Source organism: Arvicanthis niloticus, chromosome 1, assembly GCF_011762505.2.
Source record: "Arvicanthis niloticus isolate mArvNil1 chromosome 1, mArvNil1.pat.X, whole genome shotgun sequence".
Classification (NCBI taxonomy): domain Eukaryota; kingdom Metazoa; phylum Chordata; class Mammalia; order Rodentia; family Muridae; genus Arvicanthis; species Arvicanthis niloticus.
This window is the reverse complement of record NC_047658.1, coordinates 22088133-22108187: the sequence shown is the minus strand read 5'-3', so window position 1 is coordinate 22108187 and position 20055 is coordinate 22088133. Positions and strand designations below refer to the sequence as shown.

General features: G+C 46.1%; 1 protein-coding gene across 6 annotated transcripts in view; it reads right to left on the bottom strand.

Moving 5' to 3' along the window:
* Positions 1-20055, bottom strand: part of Nav2 (neuron navigator 2) — a 646610-nt gene that overhangs the window by 202865 nt on the left and 423690 nt on the right. For all 6 annotated transcript variants that reach the window (XM_076934936.1, XM_076934914.1, XM_076934921.1 and 3 more), the window contains exon 4: positions 5225-5297. In XM_076934936.1, coding sequence (XP_076791051.1) covers positions 5225-5297 — 73 coding nt within the window. The remainder of the gene's footprint in view (positions 1-5224; positions 5298-20055) is intronic.

Sequence of the window (20055 nt, the reverse complement as noted above, 5' to 3'; positions counted from 1 at the left end):
TGTATGTAAATCATATAACTTGTAATCTTTTGTGCTGGCTTCTTTTACTTAGCATATTAGTTTGTTCTTTTTCATTTTTTGTTTTTAACTTTAGCTTTATAGTACCAGGGATTGACTCTAGGGCCTTGCACACGCTAGGCAAGCCTTCCACCACTGGGCTGGCTGCATCACCAGCCCTTAGCCTAAGTTTTGTTCAACTACGTTAGAACACGCATGGGCTTTACAACGCTTCATAGTGTATCACTATATGGGCATACCATATTTTCCTTATTGATTCCCCAATTGATGAAATTATGTTTTCATACCACAAAGAACAGGAGTGAAACTTCTAAAAGCCACCTAGCCTATCCTATGAGTGGGCCCTAACAGACAGTATCCCAAATAGCTAAAAATTGTCTTCTGCCCACATTTCCAAACAGTATTTGTCTGGTGAACCAATTCCATAGAGGAAGCCAAGAAACAAACCCCCGAAAGACCACAAGAATGTCGACATTTCCCAAGGCGTTGGGAAGGGAGCCTCATTCTGCATATGATTGGCCAAGCTTACCTAGACTTCCAGCACAGGTTAAAAAACAGGGACACCCAGAGTGAAGTGTCTGGCCCAAGGAGACTCTGGTCTGGCCACCCTCTTTTGAATGGAAGGCCAAAGGTCACAGACTATTCTGTTTCAGGGATATCCACTACTGTCAGGACACATATCTTCTCTGGTTTCTGCATGACCCCTGTATTCCCACTGGCTTGTACTAATCCACTTAGACATAAGTACTAATTTATCTTAGATATAAGATAAATCTGCAGAGATGATATAAGTAATGCCAGGCACTACAGCTAAGTCAAAAGATTGTTTTTTTAATTTTTATTTTTTTGTTTGTTTGGTTAGTTGTTTTGTTTTGTTTTAGTTTTTTGAGACAGGGTTTCACTATATAACCCTGGCTGTCCTGAAATTCCCTTCGTAGACCAGGCTGGCCTCAAACTCAAAGAGATCCACCTGCTTCTGCCTCCCAAATGCTGGGATTAAAGGTGTGTGCCATCACCACCTGGTTTGTTTTGGGTTTTTGAGACAAGGTCTCATGTAGCCCAGTCTGACCTGGATCTCAGTATACAACCAAAGATGATCTTGAACTTGTGATACAGTTGGCTGCACACCTCAGATACTGGGCCTGGAAGCAAGCATCTCTGTACTTCCTTTATGTGGTGCTGGAGACTGAATCCCAGTTTCTTGCATGCCAGGCAAGCACTCTCCCAATGAGCATGTCAGTAATGTTACCATCTTTGGAAACGTTATTTTGTTTCAATGCTTGCTTTTTTTTCCCCTTGCAAACAGAGTCTCACTTAGCTTGATACTCTCTAAATGGACCAGGCTGACATCAAATACTATAAACCTACAGGCTTTGCCTGGATTAAAGGAGGGGCTACCAGGCTACCACACTGGGCTTGTTTAAACATTTTTTTTAATTTAATTTTTTTCCTTCTTTTTTTTTTTAGAGTGTTTATTATATAAGTACACTGTAGCTGTTTTCACGAACACCAGAAGAGGGCATTAGATTCTATTACAGATGGTTGTGAGCTACCATGTAGTTGCTGGGAATTGAACTCAGGACCTCTCCAGCCCAATTTTATTTTTTTTACTTAATCACTTTGCATCCTGCTCACTGCCCCCCCTCCCAACCACCCCCTCCCACAACTCCCACAATCCTTCCCCTCTCCTTCCCTCCCCTTCTCCTCTGGGGACAGGGAATCCCAGTTAGGTCAGGAAGTCCTATACATCAGAATAGTAATATGAACAACCCTGCCCCAGAGAGGAGGATCGATTTTGAGTCATAAGGAAGGGGGCTGTTGCAGAGGACAGTTGTGAGACTCCTCTCCGAGTCCACCAGCCCTGTGGGTCTGTGGCATTGCTCTCAGTGATGAGCTGGCTTTATAACTGCCTTGGACCACCCAACCACCCGCCCTGCTCTGGAGGCCCTGTGCCCCACCAATGGCACTATCTGTGGGGAAGCTGGGACAAGGGCACAGGAGCAGAGCCCGTGGGGACCCTTGTGCAGAGGGACAGAAACTGCCACTCAGTGCCACACTTTGCCGATGCGAGGACGGTCAGTGGACACACACCACCTGTCCTGTTCCCTGCGCTCAAAGTGTCCAGAGACACTTCCTGCTCTCCCACACAAGATGAAAGGGGTAGTAAGTAAGCAACTGATTTCACTTGGAAAGCTTGCACTCTTGAGTCCTCAGGAGTCACCCAGAAGAGTTGCCCATGACTGCTGAGTCCAGGCCCTCCCACTTGCCTCTGCCCATAGTCATGGTCACCTGCAATGTCAGAAAATCATCATAGTGTTTTAAAAAAATAATGTTGTTTTAATGTCTTTTGTTTTCCTTTTGAAGCCAACTGATTGCCCCAGGCTCCTCTTAAGAAGCAGCTGGCAGCTGGAAAGCCCCACAGATACACCTCCGCCCTTCCCCAGTGATTACAGCTGGCTCTGGAATGGCCGTGCGCACCTGTCCTGCGGTTCTGGAGTAGCACAGGCCTGCCCCGACCTGCCTTTAGAGAGCCACAGAGAGCCTTTGTTCCAGGCCCAGACGGCGGGTGCCCAGGGGCAGTGGCTATAGCGATAGTCCACAGAGGTGATACTGGTCTGAGTGGCCCCCTGGCTCACGCCTCCTGCACTCTTTGTGCCCTCGAAGCTCGGCCCCATCTCTTTGCTCTTGGAGATGTGCCAGAGTCTGCCAGTTTAAGCCTGCCCTGCCCTGGGGTGATGTTTAAGATCTGCCCTGCCCAAAGTCCTTCCAGACTCCACCTGTCAGATCTGACAACCTGTTCTGGGAGACGAGTGGGAGTGGGGGCGCGCTTTCTGAGAACACCTGGACTTTGCTCTTCTAGGCCTCGAGTCCATCCTCCCCTGTGGTGGAGAAGCAGGGGTCGAGAGTGAGGTGTACTCCATCAAGAGCTGGGCACGCTGGGTACTTTTTGGGTACCTACATGTACAAGTTGATTATGACTAACGAGAGCTGTGCTTGTGGAAGAACAGTGGCCAGTGCAGCTAAAAATATTAAAGACAGATGCCCCGCTTGGATAGCCTGGGTGCCGTCCCAGAGATAGGGCTGCGTCTCTAGCTTTTCCAGGATGAATAGGCACTTACCAGAGATGTCACTCATAATCTCTCTTTGTGTGTTGGTGTGTACATGTGTGCACATGGGTGTGTCCAAATGCACTGTACGGGAGCCCCTCATTACTGAACTTGAAGCTTACCATCCAGTTAATTGTCTGGTTACCTCCTGTCACCACCCTCTGTTTTCCTCAACTCCAAGTCCTAGGTGTATGGGCAAAGCATGAGATGCCATGACCACTGGGGACCAGCTCAGGTCTTCACGCTCGTGCAAAAAGCACTTTACTCACTGAGCTATCTCTCAGCCCATCTCTCAGCTCCATTCAGCTTTCAGCCAGTTCCTCCATCAGTAAACCATGAATCCTGTAAACTCCATCTTCAGCTATGAGAACTGGAGCCAATGCAGACAAGCCCAGCAGAGGACAGTTAGCATCTGTTCAGTAAATACTTACAGTAAAGACATCTATGCCTTCTGAGTATACAGAGATGAGAGAACAAATGAAGCAGAAAGGCAGACAACAGGCAGCTGCTACGTGGCCAGAGTTCACCTCCAAGCCTAAGGGAGGAGGCAGGACTGCACAACTCTGTAAAGGTCCCTGCAGATGCTCTCCTGGAAGGACAGAGGCCTGCACCATTCACTCCTAGACACTAAGAGGAACATGCTCTGCCACCTACTGGTCAGCACAGGAATAGCACAGGGGGGACATCTTGTACACTGAATTTGTGTCTACTACTGTACACTGTAGATTCCAGCAATGTATACTAAGTCCACAAAGATGAGACCCATAACTAGGGCAGGACAACCTTCTAAGGATTTTTTCTGTAAGTAAGTCCTCAGATTATGGTTGGCTAAGCTACTCCTGAGACTCATGCAACGGGTGACGACCAGGCCTGCCCAAGGTCAGGCTTGGCAAAAGGAGAATTACAACCCTTTTCTGACACATTCCACACAGAGTCACACTATGGATGTAGAAGCCATGGATGCCACCCACCTCCAACATGGAGGAGACAACAGTTCAGACACACAGCCAGACGATCCAAGCTTTCGTCACTTCGCAAAGACAAGGCATAAGCCCATGCAGAACCCACGAGGTCTGCTAACTTACCTACTCCATCTGTGGACTCCGGCTTACTGCTCCCCTCAGCCCCACCCCAGCTTCCAGGGCCAATGCTCCCTTACATCTTTTCACAGCACACTCCTGCTATGCTAGGACGAGCAATTGCACTGCCCCGACTGCACTACCTGTTCCGGAAAACTGGAGGCAGGTGCAGCCTAATGAGCTGGGAAGATGCCTGGCCTATGGCAGCTTCAGAGCCGGCAGCTGCCAGTGTTTACAAACAGGGGGAGGGGGAAGGAAGGGGAGAGAGCAGAGAGAGAGAGAAAGAGAGAGAGAGAGAACAAGAGAGAGAAAGAGAGAGAAAAAACAAGAGAGAGAGAGAGAGAGAGAGAGAGACAGAGACAGAGACAGAGACAGAGACAGAGACAGACAGAGAGAGAGAGATTCCAGGTGGAAGTGTTGCCTGAGGAGGCAGATAATTCTAGGCAGCGGGCTCCAAACTATTATCTCGTCTAACAACACTCCACTAGCAGACACTATTGATGCTAATTAGCCATCAAATCCAAGTTAATTAAAAGCTAATCGGGAGGTTAAAAGGTGGTCGTGTGTTCACAAGCCTCACTCTCTCTGTCTTCAAGAGCAAGGTGAGGTGCCACCAGTGAGGACTAAGTACGCAGTTCCCTTGGGCACTGGATGGTTGAACTTGGTTCTGTGCTTGCATAGTCTCTTTCCCACAGACAACGGCTGGTTGATAACCTGCTGCGCCAGGGGACTGGGAATCAGTGTTGTTCAGGCAGGCACATCTCCAACTGGAACAGCGTGCTCCCTTTCTCTCCCCCACCCCCTCCATGGCATGCAGATGTGGCATGCACACAGGGCTGCGTTCTTAGAGTGAGCTGAGCACTGTGAGGAAGTTAGTATCCTCAACTGTGCCAGAAAGGGCATCCTACCAGGACAGCCCACCGCAGCCCTGGTCATGACTGCAGCAGCGATTGTTAGGGGACAGGTGGGCCTTAACAGGTGGGCATCGCTAATGACGAAAAGGCGTGGGCCCTGACTCACCTTCTGCAGACAGCCCCTGGGTGTTGATTCCCTTTGCTGCCAGGAAATTCAAGCAGGCATCTATGTTTTCAATCTAGAGGGGGAAAACACAAGACAAGTTTAATAACCATTCAGCGCTCCTCCAGACAGGCTCACGAGGAACCAACAGCAAGCAGAACGCACTCAAAAAGCGACCAATGAGATAGAAGCAAGGTTAGGACTCTGAAAGTGCTGTCTGTACTCACACAGGAAGCAGTTACTTAATATCTTAACCACACGGGGCCAGAAGTCGAGGCCCTTGGATTGTTTGCAGATGCCAAAAATAACCAGGGTGGAATGAGATCTCTCATCTTGATCAATGTCACCACAGTGTGATCCTCAAAACCAGAGTGGTTGCCAGTAACACGGAGGTGGAGATGAAATTGATAGACCCACCCACCTTCCAGTTGCTGGGGGGAAATTTCCAGTCTCTAAAGATGCGGGCAGTCAAATGTCCAAATGGTGAGTGGCAGCTTCAGCAGGGAACCTGTGTTTACTCACAAAATTCTCAGCCTAGCAGACATTGGAGGTGACCACAGAGGCCCATGACCTCTGGGATGTCCCTGTCCTTTGTCCTCTCTGTGTCAAGAATAGAGTCACCAGCCGGAGTCTGGGAGGCTGCCCATGTTTGCTTGTGTTGACACCAAGGCCAAGGGCAAATCGATGTCAGGCCTCGAACAAAAAAGCAATTAGGTCATTCCCAAAGGTCTGATTTAACTTCAGCTGTCAGGCCTAATTACTTTTTTTGTTTTAAAGGAGAATATCCTGGCTTGATGAATGTCTCTGGTGACCAAGAGTAAAAGAAATGGCTTTTGACTGGGTGCAGCAATCTTGGGACTTCATAGAATTTGAGTTACACAGTAATGATTCCACCACTCCCCTCTCCAACTAGTTCCGGCAATGGGATTTCCCAGACTCTTCCATGTTTATGTGCACTCAACCCAGTATTTACGCCACGGAGTTTATTCTAAACTCACAGGACTGTCTTTCACAATGAACATATTGTCCTTCTCCCCACTCTCAGGCAATGTCTTGATGGTTCGTTCCCCTCAGCTACAGCTGGTGAGAAGTGTTTTAGCTCTGAGTACAGCCTGGCTCTGTGCTGGTCCTCATGAATTTGATTCACCCTGCTACATGAAATAGACTTCATTCTGCCGCTGACTTCCAGCATGCTCCTTCTCCACTCCAACCTGTAGATCTGCTTCTACCTCCCGAGGTCTTGGATTCCAGGAAGGTATTAAAACATCTAACAAATTCCATGCTTTTATCATGGTCTCACAGTGAGGGTGGCCCTCACAGTGATGGTGGCTCTCCTTGTTTAACTCATTAAATAGGCCACAAGATCCCTGACTGAAATTGTGCCATCTTAGAAGAGCCCACATAACCCTACCCCCCAGAAGTGACTCTCTCCAGGCATCCCCTTTTTATTTGTTTATTTTATGCATATGAGTACACTGTAGATGTCTTCAGAGACACCAGAAGAGAGGGCATTGGATCCCATTACAGATGGTTGTGAGCCACCATGTGTTTGCTGGGAATTGAACTCAGGACCTCTGGAGGAACAGTCAGTGCTCTTAACTGCTGAGCCATCTCCCCAGCCCACCCCCATCTTTAAAAAAAAAAACAGGTTCCCTCTCCTTCCAGCCCACCTTGAAAGTCTTCTTCTATATTATAATCATGAGACCACTAAGTCCTAGCACCTTGGTGGGGAAATGAAAGTGGGGAGAGAGGAAGAGATTGCTTCCTGTACCGTATCACATGTGTGGAGGGTGATCTGCTCCCACTTGAAAATACAGTAAGAGTTAGATTTCCAAATACTGTTTTACCCTATTACAAAATCTTGCCTGTAACAGAAAATATTGGTCATTAAAGAAAATATGGTCTGCGATGGTTTTATTTCTGCTATTTATACAGCAAAACACTTCAAAGAAGTTTGTAGGCCCACAAAGAAGCACTGTTGTATAGACAAATACATGTAATATGCACACATGCACACACACACACACACACACTTATTTAAAGAGAGGCTATCATTATGTTTCCAAGTATAAACTTGAACTCCTCAAGCAAGCCTCTGCCTCAATCTTTAGATTAGCTGCCACCACAGGTGTGCACAACCATTTCCAGTTCAAACCACTATCACTTTGAAACCACAGTAAACGCATGAAATGTACTGAGTATTGTGATACACTTCTATCATACAAGCATTTGGGGGCGTGGGTAGAGGCAGGAGAATTTGAAGTTGAAAGCCAGTCTGAGCTATCCACTACCCTGTTTTGAAAGACAGACAAGAACAAGAGAGATGGCACAGTCGTTTAGAGCACTTGCTGATCTTCGGGAGGACTTGGGTTCAGTTCTTAGCACCCACATGGCAGATCGCAACTGTCACCAACTCTCATTCCAAGAGATCTGATGCCTTCTTCTGGTTTTGGCAGACAGAAGGGACACATGTGGTGTACAGGCATTCAGGAAGGCCAAATAATCATACATTTAAAGTAAATCTTAAAAGCCAAACAAAAACATTGTACAGGCGCATTCCTTCATGCCTGTCCTTTTCCATAACCCCACGCTGCTTCTCTCATAGAGCAGTCTGTCTTGTGTGTGGCTGATGAGAGAGGCTTAGGTGATTCTATCCCCGTGGAAAAAGAGAAAAGGAAAAGGCTGTCGTCACTGAATGCTTGTTAATGCAAAAATTAAAAGTGGTACAGTTAACAGTTGCCCTAGAAAGGGTCATGGAATACGGCTAAATACTTTGGTGCTGTAATAACAATGTGAAACTACAGGAAAAAATGATGGGGGGAAGAGAGACAGAGAGAGGGGGAGAGACAGAGAGAGGCAGAGAGACAGAGAAAGAGACACAGAGAGAGGGGGAGAGACAGAAAGAGACACAGAGGGAGACAGAGAGGCAGAGAAAGAGACACAGAGAGATAGAGATAGAGAGATTGGTTTAAGAAAAGCATTCTACAATACAATACTTCTATGAACTCCCTTTCAAGGATCAGGGAACAGGGTTATTATCCATCACACCCACAGGACACTCAGTGCACACAGCACTGTGTACAGCACACGACAGGCTCTTCTGGCAAGGCTGGCCTTACTATATTTCAATTCAGCCATCTGCTGGGATTCCTCATGGCCTTCAGTTCTATGAGAGGATGAATAAGTATAAGTGCAATTATAAAAAAGGCATAGAGGCATACTTTCTCCTTAGTTCATTTTTTGGAGTTCTACCATTCTTTTATACAATTTCATGGTGTCATTTAACATTCCCTCACAGGAGGAGGGGGGGGAGGAGAGGGGAGGGGAGGGGAGGGGAGGCGAGGGGAGGGGAGGGGAGGGGAGGGGAGGGGAGGGGAGAGAAAAAGTGACATTGCTGTAGGGGCAACATCTTAGGCTGCCATAATGCAAGTGGGGGAAAGGGTGTCAACAACCATGTCAGCTAGAAGTCAGTTTCTCCTATGCGCACGACTGCCCTCTCCTGCACTTAGTGGGATGGCAATCCTTTTCTCTGGGCAGGATTACCCAGGCAGAACACCAACAGTGCTGATGCTGAGACTCCTCAGGTCGGATGGTTCATTCACAGCCTGGCTGTGCAGGTTTCAGGCGATGATGAGCGTCATTCTTTGGATGCCACTGATTTTAGTCAGGACCACATGATGGGGCAAGTGAGGTAAGAAAGCTAAGGCCAGGCTTTGGAACAAGGTCACCCAGGTCAGTGAAAGGGTGGGGAGGCCCTCCTATCTTGCTTAGGGACCTGCAGCCACATGCTTTTCCCCTTTGGGGTCCACGGAGCCATTCCTTGCCCACTCCAGTTCCCCTCACCCCCAAAACACATGAACCAGAGGAAGCATCTAAAACTTCGCTCTTTCAGTGTACAAACAGCATTAGGACACCAAGAAAACACAAGAGACAACATCCAGAAGGCTGAACCACATGCCCAGAAAACGTTAGATTAAAAAATAAAATAAAAACTGGGCCACCGTGGAAAGGTCATTCACACAAGCCCACAAGAACCTTGAAAATGTTCCCAGTGCCCTGAACTCCGCACAGGAGGAATTAAAAAAATTCCTCAACTCACGAATCCATTTTTTAATCATGTTCTTCTGGGGCTGGAAATCACTCCTGACAAAGGGGGCAGGGACCCTCACTCTTTTCATCTGCACCCCAGGAACACAGAGAGGCTGGGGAGCAGGAAGGGGTCAGGCCTGGATTCCAACCACCCCCCAGCTTCATTTGGACCGAGATCAGAAGCAGGGCCTGCTGCTTTGATCCTGGTCCTCTCGTGATTACAATGTACCTTAAGGTTTTCCTTCAAATATATAGCACAGGTGAGCAACCCAGCTCCTCGCCCATTAAGACTGCAAGCCACCACCCGACCCCAACAGCACCCCAGTGATCATTATAGCTAGCGACAAAGATGCTCTTGTGCCCTCTCTGAAGAGGCTTCTGGCTCATGTGTGATCCAGACACCCAGTGAGAGCTGAGGATCCTGTTAACACTGGGAGGCAGAGAGAGGGGAAAAAAAGACTCTTAACAAGAAAAGTATGTAAATATGACCAGACCTGTTCATTAGCACTGTGCAGCCAATGTAAACCACTTTCCAAAATTAGCTAAGAGGAGAACAAATCTGTGCAAAGTCTGACATTCTGGTATTGCCTAAGGGGCCTGGGGATGGGTGAGGAGGCTTCTGTAATTGTGGCCATAGAGATGAGCCAAGAGATCTGGGATTGAGTTGCTCCAGTGGGCAGCACAGCTAAAGTTGGAAGCCCAGCAGAGGGGCCACCATGTAGCCTAGAGGCCTGGAAGCAGAAGGTAACTTTTGAAGGATGGGGCAGGAAAAAGGAACAGATGCTGGTCAGGATACCCTTTCCCAGAATCCTGTTGTTTGGAGCCAAATGTAGCACAGCCTTCATTCACCCCAGCGGTCCTGTCTCCCCATCTGCCATCACCTTGAACTTGAACAGGTTCTCCACAGTATCTGTACTTCAGATTGTAGGGCAACCTACATGGCTGTGTGTGTGACAGCCTTTGTCTCAGTACTCAGAAGACCATTTCGTAGCTCAGAACGCCCCTCAACCAGGGGCATATCTGTAAGTTCAAGGCCAGCCTGGTCTATATAGCTAGTTCCAGGGCAGCCTGGGATATGTAGTGAGAAATAAACAGAAAAACTTTCAGTTGTGATCAAGGTTTGACTGGGTCTCGTGCTAACAAATATGCAAACCTCAGAGGCTGTTGTCTATCTCCTCTGTGGCTTAGACACTGATCAAATACCATCTGTTGTAGCAGTTGCCATGGCAACATCTTTCTCTGAATATCAGCATAGCTGAGTGCAAAGCACATGAAAATGCTGAATATAAGGGAAGATGATGGTCTCTACTGCAGCCTGGTGTCCCTGGCAGAACGGGTCCCTGGCCAAACCGAGTCCACACAAGCTTCACACTGTGCCTGCCCCTTTGATGCTCTCCACTCTGGAAGAGGGCAGGGAGCTAATGCACCAAAATCACACCAGGTCATAGCTAGATTTTGGAAAAGCAAACAAACCACGAGATGTCTAGACCCTAGGCAAGGCTAGGTTTGAACAAGCAAGTTCTGTCTCTCAAAAAGCAGTGTGACTTCTAAAATCAGCTCAAATGACTTGCTTGTATGTGTGTGTGTGTGTGCACATGTGTGAGAAAGAGAGAGACAGAGGCAGAGAGAGAGAGAGAGAGAGACAGTATTCCTGATGGTGCTATTTGCCATTAAAAATAGCCATCACTGGACTGTCAAGATGGCTCAGTGGGCAAAGATGCCTCTGTCATTGAATCTCAATGACTTGTATTTCAGGTCTGAATCTCACAGTGAAAAGAAAGCCGTTCTCTCTACATGTGCACTGTGGCACAAGTATACCTGCCTTTACACATACACAGTTCTTACTGATGTGGCCCTGAGAGGGATACCTATATAGTGGGTACTTAATACTTGCTGACTGAAAGAATGAAAGTGAAAGAGAGTTAAGGCCTAAGGAGGAGACAGGGAAGAGGGATAGTGTATACTTACATATATAAAGTTAAAAAATTAGCCGTTTACTTATCACTCACTTATATGTACTGAGAAACTACTGGGTACTGAGCAATGTGCTGGCAATGGGTATACAGTAGTGACAAATAATACAACCCCCGACCTTGTAGGGCCTATAAGTATAATGTACGTAAACAAACATTCATTTGATGGTGCATGTATGAGGACAAGATGACAAGCTGTTGTGGTAGTTACAAAAAAAAAAAAAAAAAAAAAAAAAAAAAAAAAAGAAGAGGAGGAGGAGGAGGAGGAGAATGAGGAAGATGTGGGGAACATGCATATGGGAAGAAGATCTAGCCATAGGCATTCTGAAAACATTTCCCAAACAAGTTGCAACATATCAGGCCACAGACAGGGGAGTCTTATCGCCTTTGTTTACTGATGTAACCCTGACAGGGATCCCTACATAGTAGATGACTTATTACTTGCCGATTGAAAGAATGACAGGGAAAGTTAAGGTCCAAGGAAGAGGCAGAGGTGGGGAGGGAGGACCTTTCCATCTCTTGGGAAGCCTTGTCAGGACCACATCCTGCTCTGCCATCAAGGCGACTGCAGCCACACTCTTCCCAGCAAGCCTGAGAATGGGCTATTCTGTGTTGGGCATAGCTCCAGCCACAGCTTCCACATGAGACTAGGGATGATGGACTAGAAGAGAGATGAGAAGGCACAGAAGTAGCCGTCAACATCTGATCCTGTGTAAAAGGAATGCGTCCTGTCTCCTCACTTCTGTAAGGAGCAGAGGAAGCCCCGAAAGTCTTGAGGGGCTGTGTACTGTTGACATAGGAGTGGCCATGCTAAGGACTCAAGGCCTCAGCCCCATGGGAAGCTGGGAAAGCCATTCCCCATATGAGTCAGACTCAGAAAGGCAAAGCCTTTCATGAGCTCAAGAGCTTGCAAGTGACCTATCAGCGTGTACAAATGGCCACTGCAGCGTTGTCCACCTAGATGTTTATAGCCTGAAACTGTTCAACCCTCCCCTATATGCTGCATATAATAAACAGTTTGGTACTGCTTTATCAGCATGCACGCAGCCCCCTCCAGACCCCTGCTTTCCCATACACACATGCATTTGTGTATTTGTCTTTTCTGTATTCTCTCACTAGTCAGGGTTCCCAAGGGCCCAAGACATGCAACACAAAGTACATTTCTATGCCTGCTTACAAAAATAAAATAAATTAAAAAAAAAAAAGAAGAGTATCAACTCAAACAGACTAAAATAAAATCAAAACAAGCAAACAAACAAAAACCCCATAGTATATACTCTGGTGACATGTCCTCCTAGACTGGTCCCCTGGTAGCTGCCTTTCCTGTACATGCTAAGGGTGCATGCCAGGTGCCTGCTCTGCCAGGCTCACTTCTGTTCCCCTCCCACCTCTGTCACTGTGATTGCAGAGAAGCTCACATAGAGCTTTTATTTCAGAAGGGGACTTCAGAAATGAGGGACCGCATGTCCATTGTCGCTCTTTTCCTAGACAGTAAAATACTGGAAGCATCCAGGCCTGACCTTCTGAAGATCACCCAGCTGCTGCTTGCCTGGCTGGTCTGTCAATCCACTTTTTGGGATGGTTAATGGGTACCAAGTCATGGCCAGATGGGAGGGCTGAGTCCCGGTCTTCTACCACAAAGAAGGCTGACAAGAGTAAATAAACACTATTGTATAATCAGAATAGCTAGATGTGAGAACTGGAAAGCTGTCCCTCAAGGAAACATTCACATTCAAGATGATGGATAGTTTGTAATCAAGACGATCAACGCGCCATATGTAAATTCTGAAACAGTAGGCTGTATCTCAAAGATGTACAACTGGCTGTCACAAACTTAAAAAGCAAGTTACTAATTCCTCCTTCTTCTTTTGGTTGTTGTTTTGTTTTCTTTCTTTCTAAAGATTCTTTTTTTTTTTTTAAAAAAAAAAAAAAGCTGATTAAGAGTATGTGTGCATGTATGTATGTGTGTACACAGAAATGTGTTTGCACTTGGGCATCTGTGCCATAGCACACATGTAGAGGCCCGAGGATATTCTGTAGAGTCAGTTCTCTCCTTCCAGATTTAAGTGAACTCTGGGGATCAGACTCAGGTGTCTTGGGTGCTTAGAAAGCACCGTATCTCACCACCCCTAGGTTTCTGATGTCCAGGTTGGCCTCAAACTCACAGTGATTTCATTTTTCCCAGTGTTGAATTATGGGCATAAACCACCATGCCCAGTCAATTTATTAACCTAAAAAAAAAAAAAAAAAAAAAAAAAAAAAAAAGTCAACACAAGCTCTACAGCGAGGCCCTGGCCACTGTCATCAGATACCAAAGCTGCTTTAGAGCTTCACAGGGTTTGTCTATGGAAGTGGGCTTGAAACTGGAAAGTGTGAGAAAGTGGGACCAGGGCTGGGTGTGGCCGCCTGCTCCACGTCTGCCTGCTTCTCTTCTGGCTCAGTTGCCTCACCCAGCTCTTTCCTGAGATTTGGCATCATTATCTACCATACCATTTACAATATTTATAACTTTAGCTTTCCAAGATGCTGTCAAGAATTCCTTGAAAAAAAGGGGGGTTGGGGGGTGGAGGACTTTATAGGAGTTTCTCTGATGTTTCAGCAAATGGGTAAGTCCACATGGGTACGAAAAATTCTGGAGGGGGGAAAATTGAAACCAAGCATCTCAGATTCCTCCAGTGACTATCTTTTTCCATTGTGTCTCCAACGACCTAGACTATTTCATTTTCCTAGGGTTTTCCAACTTTCCAGATTTTCCCTTGAAACAAATCAAGCCCGACAAAGGTGCTAAAGCCAGTTTTCACCCTGGAGGGTCCCAGAGTGGATTCCCAGACCTGAGGTCTGCCCCCTTTCACAGATGGTGGCAGTGTAAGCAGAGGCAAGCCACTAGTGACAAGAGCCTTGACCCTTATCTTCCTTCCTCCGGTTCCAATTACTTCTCTGTTCTTTGCTTTTCTGATGTTGTAACTAAACACTGACCAAGGGCAACTTGGGGAGGAAAGAATTTATTTAGTTTACAGATTAACAGTCCATCATGAAAAGATTGATGTTAACACATGAACTCAAGGCGGGGACTGAGGCAGGCTGCAAGCTTCATTCAGTGCAAGGAGCGATGCTTCTTCTGGCTGGCTGACTTTTTCATCCCAGGTCCATTTGCTAAGAAATAGCACCGCCCAAAGTGGGCTGGCCCCTCCCTCCATCACTTAGCAGTTAAGAAAAAAAAAATTGCTTCACAGGCAGAGGTCACAGGACAGTGTGACATTTTATTTAACTATTCAACATTTTAGTTAAGGTTCCCCCTTCTCTAGGTTTGTGTCAAGTTGACAGCTGAAGCTAACTATCATACCGGCACTCTGAAAAGTCAAGAACTCCAAGTGAGGAACAGAAGACAAACAGAAAAGTGACAAGGGCCAAGGGGCAATCCTGGAGTGCCAAAAGGGAGGGGTCTGTCAAAGGCACAGTCTGTCAGCTGTTAAGACAAGCAAGTCCCTGGGGATCAAAGTCACAGCAGGGGCAGTGGTAGACTGAAGGGCTAATTAAATCAATGATGGGAATCATATACAATGTGAGTGGCTGCCATATTTTGGATCTGAAATGTACGAAAGACTTCACACTCCCAACCTGGTGCTATTAGCAAGAGGACACCCATAGTCAGGTGGCCTAGTGGGTGGTCTAGTCATTGGAGGTACACTCTTAAAGGGCCAGACAAACACTGCTCTTTCCTCTGTCTTTCTCACTTTCTGGCAGCCTTGATGGGCTGCCATCAAGTTCTGCCACCGTGTTGTAGACCCAGAAGCCACAGGATGTATGAGATGTGCAGTGGAACCTCCAAACTAGGGACCCAATGAAACCTTGCTCTTTGGAAGCTGAACATCTCAGGAATTGTTACAGTAACGGAAAAGCTAACTCAGTGAGGCAAATTTACACTAAAAAGTAAGTATTTTGCAAAAACTTTTGGCTTTACTCAGACAGACGGAATAAGCACAGGTAGTAATTTTAACTGGAAAACCATGACTTTCAGTCCTCCAACCACGAGGAAGCATGCGAACACTTGCAGGAGAATCTTGTCTGGGGAGTAACTAGTACTCAAAGGTCTCACACGGTCCTTTAAAAACACTAGCCAAACACCCACTCTCTTCCAGGCCCTAGCCTAGATGCAGACAGCACAGTGACAGACAGAACAATGTTGTTCATTCCTCAAGGAACTGCCAGCCTATTGGGCATGCTCTGGTTTCATGTAAACAACTAGGCCATAAACTCAGACACAGCAGTGTTAATAGCCAACTTACCTACTTAGAGCCAGTCACAGGCTCATGCTCTTCTTGTACCTTGGCATGTTTATAATTCTACACCTCAGGCCACTGCGATGCCAAACAGAAGGCACATCAATGTCCTATCCAAAAAGCTGCATGTGTAGCTGAAGGGTTAGGTTTGAATTATACATCGATGATATGTATTCCCAACATATAGTTGGGAATTTTGCAAGTCATAGGCAAGAAGATATCGCCTACCAAGAAATTAGATTTGACTAGCACTTCTCAACTCTACAATATGAGTAAGGCTGTATGCCACTCAGTCAGAAACTGTGAGAACAAAAATAATTTAAATAATATTAATAATTGAAATATTTCTTAACTCTGCTTACTGGAGATCCAGAATGTCAGAGACATGTGGTGGTCACTGAATGAGAAAAATATACCGAACATGGAAGATCTCCATTGCGGGACACCCTTGAAGTTCCCAAGGCTACATGATCCCCAGTGCACCTGTGCGGAAACAGTGACAGTATCAGCTTCTCACAAAATGCTAATCTCTGTTTCTATTTATAGCTTTGTGCAAACATTCCGTTGAAGCAAATAAAACTTCCATTTACTGTTTTAAAAAAAAGTTTGTTAAAAAAACAAAATATGAATATTGACCACTTCCTGTCAACCTCTTTCTCAGTGTACTAAGAAGATAGCATCTATTCACTCCCCATATATACTCCAAAGACTAGGATTAACTGCTGGATGATCATGAAAACAGTCTGCTGTATCCCAACTAAACAGAGCAAATCGTAAAATCTGAATCAGAACCAATTCCCCAAAAGTCCTTCCGAAAGGAGTATAATCAGAACAGTTACACATGAAGACAGAGATCAAGGGACAGGAAGATAGCTCAGCTAGTAAAGGGTTTGCTTTGTAAGCAGGAAGACCTGAGTTCCATCCCAGAACTGTGTGTGGTTTGCTCTTGAAATCTCAGCAGAGTGAGGTAGAGACAAGGGGACCCCTGGGGCTTGCCAGTCAACCAGCTCTACGGTCCAAAGGAAACTCCAATTCCCCAAACTCCAAGAGTCAGTCCAAATATCCAGAAATGAGTTCAACCTGCACTATGGGAAGATTTCTTGTGGTTAGATAAAAGCCAGAGTTCCTCAGGTTCCCCTGTGCCAAAAGGAGTCATTGCCCTTACCTCAGACGAGGGGGACATATTACTACCTGTGATGCCCATTAGAATATCAGAGCTGATGCTGGCCTCCAGGACCCCTCAGTATCACATTTCAAAGCCCATGTCCTCCCCACAGCTACCCATTCTCCTTATAACCCTGCTATTCTTGCTATGTTCCCCCTCCCCGTCCCCCTCTCAGCATGTGCTCTCTATTCTCAATCCCCTGATGTTCTCCTGTCTCTCACAGAGAGCCCTGGTCATGTCCATGTCAAGTCTGCAGGCCATGTTCAGTTTATTTCTTTTTCTTTTTGCTCTGGACTTTTCCAGATACGTCTGGCTGTTCTCATATATCTACAATAAAAACCTTCCCCTTCACCATACTATGGAGTGGTCATCCCTCAGATCATGCACCAGGCTAGACTAGTTGGCAAATTGTAGGCATTTAAGAGAAACACTGTGTAAGAAAACAAAGTGGAAAACACCAGAGGAACAATACCCAAAATGATCCTGTTCTCTACACACACACACACACACACACACATACACACACACACACACACACACAGATACATACATACATACATACATACATACACACACACACACACAAACACACACACACAGAGATACATACATACATACATACGCATACACACACAGACACATACATACACACACACCTACACATGCCCCTCCCCAGAGACACACACACACAACATACACAAACACACACAACCACACACACAGATACAAACACAGACACATACACACAGCAATTGAAGGCAATTGTGAAGCATCTTCACATCTGAACATGCCCTCACCCATGAAACACCAGAGGAACAACACCCAAGATGGTTCTGGCACACACAGACACACACACACCTGCACATGCCCACATGCATATAGACACCTGCATACACACACACACACACACACACACACACACTCACTGAAGGGCCTTTTGCTTTCCTTATGCAATCACTTTCTCATGGAAGGCTTTTCTCCATGTTCTCGCATGATAGACTCTAATCAAAGGTGAACCCTGATGACTTGGCAACACAAGACAAGATGAGGCTCTTTGCTTCTTGCCTTTAGATTCCTCCAGGAGGAAGTACCACAGAAATGAGATTTTGATTGGGCTGTGCCACACAATCCAACTGTATGTTGCTGTCACAATGTCACTACATCAACAGCAACATTGGAAAATCATTCAGGAGAAAATGTCAACTCACCTCAAGCATGTAGGCAACGGTAATCATCACTCTAAGAAAAACGGAATGGTGGGCAGAGAGTTGAAGGATTTGAAATGGTCAGAGTTAGCATCCAGTAACCACAATCAGGGGCTGTTTCCTGTCTCTTGTCAATCTTTGGACAAGGTAAGGTAGACACTCCTGCTTGCCTCCCAGGTTGGGAGACAGACCCTGAGTGTGTGTCTCCTTCCGTAAACCGCACTTCCCTGTATAAACACAAGGTACTAACAATCAACCCGCAAGCGTTCACTTCTCCAAGCTGGGCACTAAGCACTCTACTGAATCATTTTCTCAGTCTGTGTCTTTAGCAATGTGACAAGGCAACCAGGAGGGCTCCGACCTGAACCCTGAAAGGATACTTCAAGGGGAATGTGGCTTCCTTCTAGAAAGTTCTAAAGTATATTCACAGTATTTTAACCCTTCCAAAGTAGAAACATTTTAAATCCCTGGGGAAAAAAAAAACATTTATAAGCCTTTGTGGTGTTTTAATGAGAAATGTCCCATACAGGCTCATGCATATGCACACTTGGCATCTAGTTAGTGTTGCTGTTTGGGGAGGTTATGGCACCTTTAGGAGAGGAAGCATGTCACTGGGGATGGACTTTGGGGCTTCATACCTTAGCCCCATTTCCTGTTCTCTCTGCTTTCCGTGTGAGGAAGAAATGTGATCTCTCTGCCAGGAGAGCCTTCTGCCCTGTTGCCATGGCTTCCCCACCAAGAGGGACTCTTAACTCTCTGGAACTACAAGGCGAAACAAACCCTCTCTTCCCAGTGGCTGCTCTAGGTCAGGCATCTTATCACAGCAAAAGAAAATAAACTCATACAAATCAAAACTCCCAAATCAAAATACTTCCCAAACAAGAATCTTTGAAACTACCAAAGGGCCAGGCATAGGTTTGCTTAACGTGTTCACAATACTTGCAAGGATATAATACTTTGAGAGAGTTAAAACATGTGCTGGGGGAAAACATGTAACAAAGAAATAGAAGAGGCTGGGTACAAGAGGACCTGGAGAGCCAGCATTGTAGCTCGGCAGCAGAACACTGGCCTAGCATGGTGCTAGAAAACAATAATGGTAGGGAGAGCCGGTGATAGTCACATGTTCAGGCCACACCTGCCCAGAGGGAGTAGCTGCTGCCCAGTTTTTGCCATAAAGAGCCAACTCATGGTTACCAGATTGATTATCTTCTGCCAAAGCAGAAAATCAACTTTTATCATTCTCACTTAACGGCGACCATCAGGAGGGTTTTGTTGCTGTGTTATTTAAAGTTCTTCTGACCCTGCACTTGAGACTTGCAGGCCACCATCCTCCACCTCTGCTCAAGTGAGCACAGGGGTTCACAGTCCTCATGCACAGACGCAGGCTGCGTACCTTCCAGTGCAAACAGGCAATCCCTCACTAACTTCTGTTCCATGGAGATATAAAAATAAAAAAAAATTAAAAAAAAAAAAACACTTTAAAACCACACATACAAAAAGCTGTCCTTTGATGCTCGGCGAACATAAGAACTCCATGAGGCCCAGATGGCTTTTATACAAACCATAATCCAAACGGTTATAAATCATCATCGGATTTCTCATTCCGCTCAGGAAGGTCTGAGGCATGCTGCACACCCACCCAACTCCCGCGCCATCATCCTGGCATACACCAAGTGTCTGGGCCTCACTGAGCACTAAGATACCAGTTACCACTCCCAACACCTCATGCCTGGCATAGGTGTGAGAAATATGCCCTTTAGGTTTCCACAGAACATTTACCAAGTACCAGAGATAAGACTTCTGTCTGCAAAGCCACTCATGTCTAGGGGAAATACAGTGAGCTGAAAGAGATGAAAACATTCTGCTTATATTACAAAGCCTTGTTACTATCATACAGCATAGGGGCCAGTTGTATGGATCAGCAGGTAAAGGTGACTACTGCCAACCCTTGAACCCTCACCTGAGTTTGATCCCTGGAATCTACACAGTAAAAGGAAAGAACTACTTACTGAATGCATGTCCATATATGCATCATGGCACATACATACACACAAACACACACCACAAAAATAAATAAGCATGAAGAGAAAAAAACAAATAGCATGTAATATGTGGTGAGCCA